General features: G+C 43.5%; 1 protein-coding gene across 4 annotated transcripts in view; it reads left to right on the forward strand.

The window, feature by feature from the left end:
- Positions 1-12,276, forward strand: part of DOCK3 (dedicator of cytokinesis 3) — a 2,582,899-nt gene that overhangs the window by 2,325,888 nt on the left and 244,735 nt on the right. For all 4 annotated transcript variants that reach the window (XM_069644069.1, XM_069644070.1, XM_069644071.1 and 1 more), the window contains one exon: positions 11,911-12,077. In XM_069644069.1, coding sequence (XP_069500170.1) covers positions 11,911-12,077 — 167 coding nt within the window. The remainder of the gene's footprint in view (positions 1-11,910; positions 12,078-12,276) is intronic.

The raw sequence follows: 12,276 nt of genomic DNA on the forward strand, positions 1-12,276 counted from the left end.
TGCAGCATTTATTTGGCGTCCATCTCTCATCTCAGAGATAACAAGGCCACAGCTCAACTGAAACTAAATCACAGATGTATGTAAACACAACATCCTCACATACGTGTATCAGGGAGATAGAAGACTTTAATAAAACAGAAAGGAAAAATCCATCACTTTGATTCACATGTGTAGGTGCCATTTAGGAAAAAAAAAACTGCTTAATGGACAAGTTGCACTTTCAAGTTCCCTAACATCAAAAAACATGTTTTCAAACTGACAGTTCAACTTGCACGCCAAGATAACAGATAGGAAAAAAGGTTGTTAAGTGCACAGTCCAAAACATAAACCACAAAACGAGAATGGAAAGGATTTTTTTTTGAGTGACCTCTTCACAAGACACACACAACGATAAGAGAATAGCCGATAAAAGTTACTAAAGGTCGCAGGAGAGAAAGGACGCAGGCATTTTAGGGGAGCTGCGAGTCGTCTTAAGGTTCATTTCGAGAGGTGATGGTCGTAGTGCAGTGGATGTCGTAATTGCAGTTTTAAGTAGCAGGCTACGCCAGAGGGAAATTCCTAGCTCAGCTACTATTTCATTATGTCACATGAAGCCAAATATGAACCATTTCAGTGCAAAGCCTGAAGATTCTGTTTTTCTGAGTTTGAATCACAGGAGACAATTTTAATTTATTTGTAAGTGTTAACACTACAGTGAGCTGTGATAGAAACAGCAAAGGGCTACACAAATTGCTTAACTATTGAGATTCTGTTTTTCTGAGTTTGAATCACAGGAGACAATTTTAATTTATTTGTAAGTGTTAACACTACAGTGAGCTGTGATAGAAACAGCAAAGGCTACACAAATTGCTTAACTATTGGTATATTCGTAATCTAAGGTGAGCTATTACATAAACAGTGTAGTGCCTACTCCAAATGAACTATTAGTATAGTCATATTAATAAGATGAGCCAAGCTGGGAATATCCGAATGGAGTAGAACATGCGTGCATGTATGGACGCGATAGAATTGAGGCATTTTTTCATTTAGAAGCTGGTATATTTTGTGCAAAGAATAAATGTTGATTTGAACTTTGCTGTTAGATCAAACAACTAAGGTTAGGTTTTGTGCCTAAAAGCAGCTAGCAAGAATGTTCTTCTGAGTTGAATAGAAATTGTAGATATCATTGTTTTAGACAACAATGCTGGTGTTTAGTAGTATACAGAGCCAGGATGGTAATCACAATATTCGGAAGAACAAACGCATTTATAAAATGACAGAATTTGATTTCAGTGAATCGCGTAATGTTTAAACTTCTATTTTTACTATACTGCTTTATAATAAATCATTCAAAATACACATATGAAAGTGCTCCTAACATAAGACTGATTAAGAACCCCACTTGCCCCATTTATTCAAAATGGGTTGTTGTGGGGGAAAGTGCATGGTAAGCATGCTTTTAGATGGGAGTTGATAGAACAATTGATCACTTGCTCAATGTCACTATTTAATGACAATTGGGTTAGCAGAATTTTCATGTTAACCATTGAGTTGACTTTTTCTCTAATACTAATAGCTTTCAGAGATGCGAGATATTGTAATGTCCGAGTGAGAAGGAAGTTCCTTTCTTCAGAGCAAGAAGTCAAAGGATCACCAAGGTTAAAATACGTGTCAGTGACAGCATGGGATGCTGCAGAGTTATGCCTGACTGCACACAATCTTCTTTCCTCTGAATTCCACAAGTAGGTGTTAATATCACCAACTTTGCCGCAGAGTGGGAAATGACTATGCGTTGGTCCAGAAGAGTGTACACCAAGGAAGCACGATTCTAAGTGATCCAACCGCGGCTGATTTTGCCAGCTTTTTTGGCTAGTAAGCGGGGTGTTGCTGGGGAAACCCATGCAGCCCTTGTTTTTTTTGTTTTTTTTTTGCGGGTGTGCTATGGGGGCCCCCGCAACACCCTGCTCACTAGCCACACAGTATAGTGAGCGGGGTGTTGCGGGGGATACCCCCGCAGTCCCTGAAGTCTTTTTTTTTTTTTACTTACCTACAAAGCTACTACCAAAGGTTCGAACTTTTGGTGTTCGAACCTTTGGTGGTAGCATTTTTCGGCCGATTTATACGGTCGGACCTTTTTTTTTCGGTCCGATCTTACAAAACCAGGAAGCACTGGGATTTGACTGCGGTCCTTCTCTCCAGCTCCCATTGCATGTTTATTTGAACATTCTCAATACAAAAATAAAATGCTTTTACAGAAAGATGTGATTAAAATGACCCCCAGATAATGGGGACAAGGAGTGTATTCACCTTACTTGTTAATAAAGAAACCAAACAGTAGCATGGGACCGATCATGGGCCTCAGGAATCTAAAAAAAACATGAAGGAACAAAAGTTCAGGAGGACCATCGTGGCTGACATCCTTCCACTCCCGGAGTGTTTCCTGGATCTCAAAGACATAGTTTTCCAAGTACAAATCACTGAAGATTTCTGAAATTCTTGGTCCGAGGAGAAAATTGACAATTGAAGGTTCAGTCTTTTCTTGAAATGCCTGGTACTTGTGTCTGTATATCTGCACAGAAGAGCATACACATTGTGGTGAATCACAGGAATTCATCCCTTCTCCCCTGGGCAAGACCCACCCTGAAAGGCTATGGAGGTGAGCCCGCTTCACAAGATCCTCCCTAATGGTCAAGGCATGTGGGACCACTCCAGGAGGAATTGGGAACAATGGAAGGCTGCTGGGGAATCATTACCTACATGGAGGAAATTGTCCCAGTCCTAAGGATGAAAGAATAACCAGAAAGTTGAATGATTGGAACTGTAAAAATCTAAGAGAATGAATAACGAATAACAAATAACGCGGTGGGGAAAGACTGGTGGTATATGAGGAGAGGAACTCATCCCAATCCTGAGGATGAAATATTATTGAAGACCCCAGTTAATGATGGAAGTGAACACAATATAAGAGGGAGATTTAAACAAGCCAAGTGGGGAACCAACAATAACTGGGGAGAGAACCCCTGGGAGGAAGGGTAAGAACTCTATACATTCAAAGTTGAAGCCTGGAGAAAGGGTAACCCTGAAACATATAACAAGAAAGAGGAGGTAAGGCTTGCAATTGAACAGGATAAAAGAACAGTGAGCGTCAGAGAGAGTATCAATGGCAAAGAAAGCCTGAGAGGAAACCACAAGTACATATAATTTGGAGAAGGCTAAGCAAATAGTCTGTGAAGAGCATATATGTGGTGACAGGTATGGAGTTGATAAGAAAGACTATCAAAGGAGATTACGCTAAGAAGTATATAATCCAAAAAGAAACCTGTATATAAAAGGACTATCCAGAACAAAGAGAAGACCAAGGGAAGAAGATACATTCTCGTGTCCTATTGAATTTAGTTATATTTAGTGGGTCACATAGAGTTAGTTTGGACAGAGGACATATTTACTTTGGCATCTGACAAGCACCTTTAGTTTCTTTAGATAGGTGGGGTATTCCCTTTGCCCATAGGGAGAGATAAGCCTTATTCTTTCATTTAAATAAAGAGAGTACAGAATGTCCTCAACATGTCCTACTCCTCTTCCTGACCCACCACAACATCTACCTGTAATTGGATGACTGTCTGAATTGTTTATAGTATGCAGTGTGCTTCCCCCTTTTTATAAATAAAAATACAAAACTGCTTGTGTACTGGGACTGATTCATGTTGTTTATAGATTCCAAAAGAGTGTACAGCAGCATTCCTTTGTCCGCCTTTCCTTGTGTTGTGCATTTATTCTGACCTAGTGCTTCTTCATTGGGGTTTATAATATTTCCACTACTAATGCCTTTCCTGACCCTGTCCTTATCCTAGAGTGGCAGGGAGATCCAGGAACTCAAGCAGGCGGGAGTGCCTGAGACCCCCTAGCGACGCCACTGCTAATCAGGCACAGCAGTTCAAGAGAAGGAGAAAGGTGGCAGGAATCAAGAGGTTGATGAGAAGAGAAGTGACCTTGCCCTTTTTGTCCCAGACCTGCGGAAATTTCGAGGAGGAAAGCCTAAGACCGCGAACTATAGCACAAGTGTCTTGCCGCAGATGTCAACGGTACACAGGGTAAGACTACGCCGATAAACCGGAGCGAGTGAAGCTTCTGCGACCGTGATACCGGCCTTCACTCCAATGTAGAAGAGCCAAGCTGTTCATCACAGCCAGTGAGTTGAAAGGAAAACAATAAGAACCGGGCTGTGTTGAGTGTGAATCGCAAAGTGGCAAGTTCTATGAACTGTGAAAAAACTGTAACACGTATTAAAGGAAAAACCAGCTGCAGAGGGAAACCGACACCACATGGGTGCTACTCTGGTCGAGCCCCATATGAGAGAAACGACAGATACCAGAAGGCCATATGAGAGCCAGCGGAATAGGCCATGGTGGTCATACTGAGGGTCACGCAAAACCCCTGCACAATCAAAAAGTGAAAGAAAGGGGAGTGAATCCTGCAGTGGGAGGAAACAAGGGAAGCAAATCCCAAGAGGGGCAAAGTCTAAAGTCCCAAGAAACAGTGCGTTGACAAACATGAGCCCGGCCGAGGGAGTCCGCTGGAACTGTTTAAAAAGACATTACGATTTGTGAAGAAGGAAAATCCATAGTGAACCCAACCGCAGGAGGATAAGATTTGAGAGTGGTCAGCGCCCGGAAGAGGGGGACCCAAGGGTAGAGAATCCTCACCCTAAGTGAAACCAAGAAACAAACTTTCATTTGTTGAAGGAACTTTTGTTTTATTAGTTTGAAAACATCAGGTCCTCGAAGGCAAGAGTTGAAGCCTGGAGAAAGGGTAACCCTGAAACATATAACGAAAAGAGGAGGTAAGGCTTGCAATTGAACAGGATAAAAGAACAGTGAGCGTCAGAGAGAGTATCAATGGCAAAGAAAGCCTGAGAGGAAACCACAAGTACATATAATTTGGAGAAGGCTAAGCAAATAGTCTGTGAAGAGCATATATGTGGTGACAGGTATGGAGTTGATAAGAAAGACTATCAAAGGAGATTACGCTAAGAAGTATATAATCCAAAAAGAAACCTGTATATAAAAGGACTATCCAGAACAAAGAGAAGACCAAGGGAAGAAGATACATTCTCGTGTCCTATTGAATTTAGTTATATTTAGTGGGTCACATAGAGTTAGTTTGGACAGAGGACATATTTACTTTGGCATCTGACAAGCACCTTTAGTTTCTTTAGATAGGTGGGGTATTCCCTTTGCCCAAAGGGAGAGATAAGCCTTATTCTTTCATTTTAATAAAGAGAGTACAGAATGTCCTCAACATGTCATACTCCTCCTCCTGACCCACCACAACATCTACCTGTAATTGGATGACTGTCTGAATTGTTTATAGTATGCAGTGTGCTTCCCCCTTTTTATAAATAAAAATACAAAACTGCTTGTGTACTGGGACTGATTCATGTTGTTTATAGATTCCAAAAGAGTGTTCAGCAGCATTCCTTTGTCCGCCTTTCCTTGTGTTGTGCATTTATTCTGACCTAGTGCTTCTTCATTGGGGTTTATAATATTTCCACTACTAATGCCTTTCCTGACCCTGTCCTTATCCTAGAGTGGCAGGGAGATCCAGGAACTCAAGCAGGCGGGAGTGCCTGAGACCCCCTAGCGACGCCACTGCTAATCAGGCACAGCAGTTCAAGAGAAGGAGAAAGGTGGCAGGAATCGAGAGGTTGATGAGAAGAGAAGTGACCTTGCCCTTTTTGTCCCAGACCTGCGGAAATTTCGAGGAGGAAAGCCTAAGACCGCGAACTATAGCACAAGTGTCTTGCCGCAGATGTCAACGGTACACAGGGTAAGACTACGCCGATAAACCGGAGCGAGTGAAGCTTCTGCGACCGTGATACCGGCCTTCACTCCAATGTAGAAGAGCCAAGCTGTTCATCACAGCCAGTGAGTTGAAAGGAAAACAATAAGAACCGGGCTGTGTTGAGTGTGAATCGCAAAGTGGCAAGTTCTATGAACTGTGAAAAAACTGTAACACGTGTTAAAGGAAAAACCAGCTGCAGAGGGAAACCGACACCACATGGGTGCTAACTCAAGAGACTCTGGTCGAGCCCCATATGAGAGAAACGACAGATACCAGAAGGCCATATGAGAGCCAGCGGAATAGGCCATGGTGGTCATACTGAGGGTCAAGCAAAACCCCTTCACAATCAAAAAGTGAAAGAAAGGGGAGTGAATCCTGCAGTGGGAGGAAACAAAGGAAGCAAATCCCAAGAGGGGCAAAGTCTAAAGTCCCAAGAAACAGTGCGTTGACAAACATGAGCCCGGCCGAGGGAGTCCGCTGGAACTGTTTAAAAAGACATTACGATTTGTGAAGAAGGAAAATCCATAGTGAACCCAACCGCAGGAGGATAAGATTTGAGAGTGGTCAGCGCCCGGAAGAGGGGGACCCAAGGGTAGAGAATCCTCACCCTAAGTGAAACCAAGAAACAAACTTTCATTTGTTGAAGGAACTTTTGTTTTATTAGTTTGAAAACATCAGGTCCTCGAAGGCAAGAGACTTTCAAGTGAAACGAGACTTGGCCATCGACGGTCCTGAGAACTTCCATTAGAACTGTTGTCTCATGCTGGAGAAGCCAGAGACTGTACTGTGCTCCAAGATCCCACCTTACCCTGTGCTCAAAACGTGGGGAAGGGAGACCCAGGCTACCACTTCCCGACATATTATTTAAGAGCACTTATTTCTTTTCTTGAGAACTATCCCACACCCTATTTTGTATTAGTTGTAAGGTTTGGCAATAGGTTTCTTAGTATAGGCCCTTTTATTTGACACAATGCCACTAGGACTGCCTTGTTTTTCATTTGATGGTTGATGCTCCCATATTAGATTTAGGTTTAGAATAGGCATTTCTTCCAACCTGCACACAGCATACATTGCCACTTGTGTCTGTCTTACTTGTTGCCACCATGAGTTCCTGACACCATCCAGTCCCCTTTCAATATTGTCAGCCCAGGTGATGAATCTCTGGAATTGTGTCTTTGGGAGACTGGAACCAATGCTACACAGACCCAAACTTGACACTGAAAATGACATCTGCACGTGTGGCATCTGGACCATGTACACCTTGACCAAAGGCGTGAGTAGTTGGCCCCATCATTGCCTAATAAGCACGGGGTATTATTTTGGCCAATAAGAGTTTGTGGGCCAAGTATATGCCTGTGGACAATTTCAGTAGGGCATTGGTAGTTAAACTATCTGGTTAGGGAAGGCCTTCTTATGCTTTTAAGACTGTCAGACTTTACTTCACCGATGATCCCTACTAAGGGTGATACCGGTACATGGGTTTCAGCAGCCTTGAGAATGGTCTCACTTGGGTTGAATAAACTATGTATAAAACAGCACTGCCCTGCGAGACAAAGATCATTTTCAGAGATTAAGGCTGCATTTGGGTTAATTTGCATACCCAAAATGCTTTGCATTTGTTGCTGTGAAGTGGAGGTGAACTTCCAGTGATGGCTACTGGATGGCACTGTGGAATGTGGGATTTGGCTCATAGGGCATATCCTTCACTATAAGGTAATAACTATAATTATGCGGTATATGTTTTTTGACTTACCATTTTTCTTTCCCCCACTTGATTTAAAAGAGTAGTTTAATTCTTTGCATTGGTACTTGAAACTGTGTGATTGTAGTGTTATGATATGATATGGCATTTGTAACGCACCCATACACAAGTGTTTGAAGGCACGACGAGGCAAGGAAGAGAGAACAGAGGGAGGACAGAGACAGTGATCTTACTAGACCAAGTGATATTGAGATTGCGCAAGTGCAAGGGACGGGGGAGATGAAAAGTGCCAGGGGAAAGAGGAGGAGGCAGTGCTGTGCATGGGATGAAAACAATGACAAGAAGTGCGGCCAGCTGGTGGCAGGTACAAGGGTAAGTGCAGACATCAGGTGCCCAAAAGTGCAGGTAGGGGGACTGTAGGGTTACAGATACAGACCTAGGTGCAAGGGTTGCCGCTAGGCAGTGTGGGTGTGCAACTTGGCGGGCAAGGACCTGGGCCCAAAAGCAGAAGGTAGCCAGGTGACCAGTGAAGTATCAGACAGGAAATCAGCAGGGGAGAGGAAGAGAGAAGACAGAAGCAAAGAGGAAGGTCTTGAGGTGCTTCCGGAGATGGCTCTCTTCAAGTGTCAGAGAGTCAGGGAGGCTGTTCCAGAGGGAGGCCCCAGCCGAAGAAAGAGATCTACCACCAACTTGTTGCTTGGAGAAGCGACTGACCCTGAGGGAGTTGGAGGTGGAGGAGCAAAGAGCTCAAGTAGGAAGGTATTTACGAATAGAGAGTTGGAGGTATTGAGGACCCAGATTCCAGAAGGCCTTGTGGACAATGCAGAGGGTCTTGAAATTAATCTTTGCAGCCCTGGAAGCCAATGCAGAGATTTAAGTTCTGGAGAGATATGATCCCTGGGCTTGTAGCCAAGGACAAGTCTTGCAGTCCTGTTCTGGATGAGTTGCAGAGGGCGGAGAGTAGAAGCAGGCATATATAGAAAAAGGCTGTTGCAGTAGTCCAGCCTACAGAGAACTAGAGATCTAGAGACAGTGAGCTTCTGTGGGAAGGAGAGGAAAGGAAGAATACCTCTGAGGAGGTGCAGTTGGTAGTTTGACTTCTTAGAGACGTCAAAGATGTGAGGAGAAAAGGAGAGTGTCGAGTCGAAGATGACCCTGAGGTTCTTAGCCTCACAGGTGGGAGCAGGAAGAGATCCAAGGGAGGCTGGCCAGAGAGTGACAGGAAAGGAGGGTGCAGGTGTGCCGTTGAGGAGAATCTCCATCTTACTGGCATTAAGGCAGAGATTGCCTTTGTGTTGTGTAATCCTCCTTTGGGATGCCTATGTTGTATCTTACTTATCTACTAGGTTGGCCTTTTGGACTTCCAAGCAAGTGCTGTTTCTGAAAATCCCTCCTACCAGCTAACAGCTGCCAGCCCAATCCAGATCACATCTCAGTGTGAACCTCAGACTAGAGCCCAGCCCATGGAGCACCATTTACACACACAGGCAAGTTGACTGTAGATTAAAAGTCAACCCAACACAGCCCAGAACCCAGCCAAATATGTAAGGTAGCTGACCTCAGACATGGTGTCCAGAGGCCAGCCAAGGCATCCTGATTTGAGTGGACAGAACCAATTCTGCTAGACCACCTACTCTATTACCAGCCTATCACATTTTTTGCAATAGGTTTTTCTTTATTTTATTTCAAATAATATTTAGTTCTGTGTTTCTCTATTCCCGATAAGTTCAAAAGGAATTTAAATCCCTGAAACCCAACTCTTCATTCCTATATCACCAAATGCCTACCCCACTCATGGAGCACAGATGAACATGGGCACCCTCAGCAATGGCAAATGGTTCCATCCCATGACTGTCGAAAGAGTCAATAAGCCAGCAAGTCTGGGATAATCTGAATGTCACCTATGCACTCTCTACCCCACTGGCATACACCTTCTCCATCTCGTAGGGCTAAACTCCAACCAAATTCACTCACCACACCTTTAGATCTCTCAGGCGTACATTCACATGTGCCCCACTCCCATCACAGACCCTCTCAAGCCACAAACACTCCACTTCTGCTCACAAAAAGAGAAATCAATCGCCCCATATGCCTCTCCCCCATGCCCATAGCTACCGGCAAACCAAGAGGGGTGGAGTGTAAAGGGTTTGGGATCGTGAGTGAGTAAAAGGAAATAAGCGTTATGAAGGGATTATAGACTGATCCCAACCAGCTCTTTCAATCTCTCGTGTTACTTTCAAGCCGATGTCAACCAAATCTTCTTTTCCTTCTCTTCATTCTCTCCCTTGCTTCAAGATTCTCTTTCCTCCTGTCTCTCTGCAGTCAAGGAATGTATGACATCCTCTTTATTCATCTTAACACTTGTAAGACTGAGGTCCTTTGCTTTCCTCATGTCTCCTCTTCTCCCTCACCTTTACCCCTTGGTCATTACTTTCCCCACCTGTCCTTCGCTTCTCCCACTCTGCTTGCAATATTGGGCTAATTTTAGACCCCTCACTCTCGCTCTTCTACTACTCGCTCCGCTCGTATTCATCTCTATAGTCTTTATGCCCATCTGTTCCTGTCCTTTCGAGCGACAAACATCATGGTCTACTCTCTAGTCTTTTCTTGGCTTAACTATTCTGTTCTTTTCCTTGGCCATCCCTCTTCTCATCTCACCCCATTGCGTTCCGTTTTTAATTCCACTTTTCGTGTACTCTTTCAGCTCCCTCCCCGCTCCTCTTTTACTCCTCTTATTTCGGCCTCTCTTCTCTCTTTTAATCTTTTCTTCTTTTTCACTTTCTTTGCTTTGTATATAACTAGTTGCATGGTCTTGCTTCTCCCCATCTCTGTTCTTTGCTATCTTTATATACCCATGCATGCTCTCTTCTTCTCCTCCTTTCACGCACCGTGCAGACAAACACCGGAACACCCTTTCTTTAAATATGTGCTCCTCCTTTCCATGCCTATCGGGCTCAGCTAAAAATTAATCTGCTTCATTCTCTTACCCATACTTACATTCTGCTGTTATGTATTTCCTCATCCTTCATTGCAACTTTGATTCATTTTTCATTGTTGTCAAAGCGCTCTATGAATAAAAATAAATACAAATACAGTTGGGAATGAGGCACAGCAGGATACCAGAAAAATGATCAATTACCTTGATGGTGATTTAGGTTATACACGCTATTGCTATCCACCTCCACAACACCCAGTCTTGCATCATGGATAAGCATAAACTACAACCACCGCTGTGAAATTGAGAGAAAGAAATGGAACTGGGTGGGGCAGTTGGTGCCACATAGGTAAAAAAACTGGGCTTGTGCACAGTGAAGTGCATGCAGAAAGGGTTCTTGCTGTCACAGAGTTTGTCAACCAGCCTTTAGATGCATGTTCTCTCAACCTATTGTGAAGGAGGGAGAGCAGGGGCTCTGGGTAATTCAATCCCCATGAAGGAAGTGTGTTAGATGTTGTATGTGCCTCTATATTTCTGATTGTAGGTCCTATGACATTTTTAGCCAGTTCTTCCGGGATTTGTGCTGCAAAATGCAGCATGTTTTAAAACATGTTTTCATGAGTTGGGCTGAGCCCACCACTTGACCCCCCAAGCCCCTGAGTTTGTTTAGGTTCACCACCTGCACTCTGAATATTTGGACTAAAGTATGTATGCCCCACTTTTAAGATGGATTTCTAAAATGTGGCCTGGTGGACAGACTGAGGTTAGCCAACACTCAATCAAGATAACATCAGTGAGCAGTCTAGGCTTATTCTCAGGAGATTGTGAGTAGGGTCAGGGGCCATCAATGAGTCTACAGAGTATGGCATCCAATGATACAGAGTATGGCATCCAATGATACAGAGTATGGCATCCAATGAAACAATTTAGACAGTAATCATAAAACATATGTATTTATTATAGGCCTAATGAACACACTGGAAATTGAATCTAACAGGTAGTATCATCGTGCAACAATCTATGATGCAAATATGTACAACACTGTCAGTATTATTTCATTGGCAATAACCACATGGAACCATAATGCACTGCAACTGTTTCCCCTAATAGTAGAGGGGTCCATTGTTGAATATCTCTGTGGTGTCACAGGATGCCAATGATAAGTAGCGCAATAGGATTGCTGTTTGAGATATATGTTATGTAACGACAGTTGGAGCACTCATAGAAATGTGTGTCTGGGGTACTTGTGATGAAATAGCAGATGGTACATTAACCGAGCTGTGTGCATCTTCCCAGTATTAGAATAATACAGGGTTAATTGGCAATGTTGTATGTGTAACCCAATATTGCCACAGCAGCTGGGAGAGCTGGGAGAAGCCTCTTAACCATAATGGCCCTTCAGTTTGTCTGCCTGCTGTTTTCTTCTCTGCTTTTCCTTGACTGTACTGTGCAGATTTGCAGATTTACGCCGTTACTCCTATCCCTGAGAACATTGACGTACTGCAGATGGACCGTGTCCCTGATCGCATAAAGAGCTTCTACCGTGTAAACAACATCCGGCGCTTCCGCTACGACCGGCCCTTCCACAAGGGTCCAAAAGACAAAGAGAACGAGTTCAAGGTAAAGGTGGACTACGCAGCTTGGAAGGGGAATTACCCCGTTCATAAACTACATTACAGTTTGCAGCATTCAAGCAAATATCTGTTAAATCACGGCCCTCTCGCAGAACAAATGCAAAGAATGAGATGGTTTTAACCTGATCTCCATTTGCTATATAAGTCCCCATTTTCAGCAAGTAAATTTCTAAATTTCAGCTGCA

This window comes from Ambystoma mexicanum, chromosome 2p (assembly GCF_040938575.1).
Source record: "Ambystoma mexicanum isolate Mex_15411 chromosome 2p, UKY_AmexF1_1, whole genome shotgun sequence".
NCBI lineage: Eukaryota > Metazoa > Chordata > Amphibia > Caudata > Ambystomatidae > Ambystoma > Ambystoma mexicanum.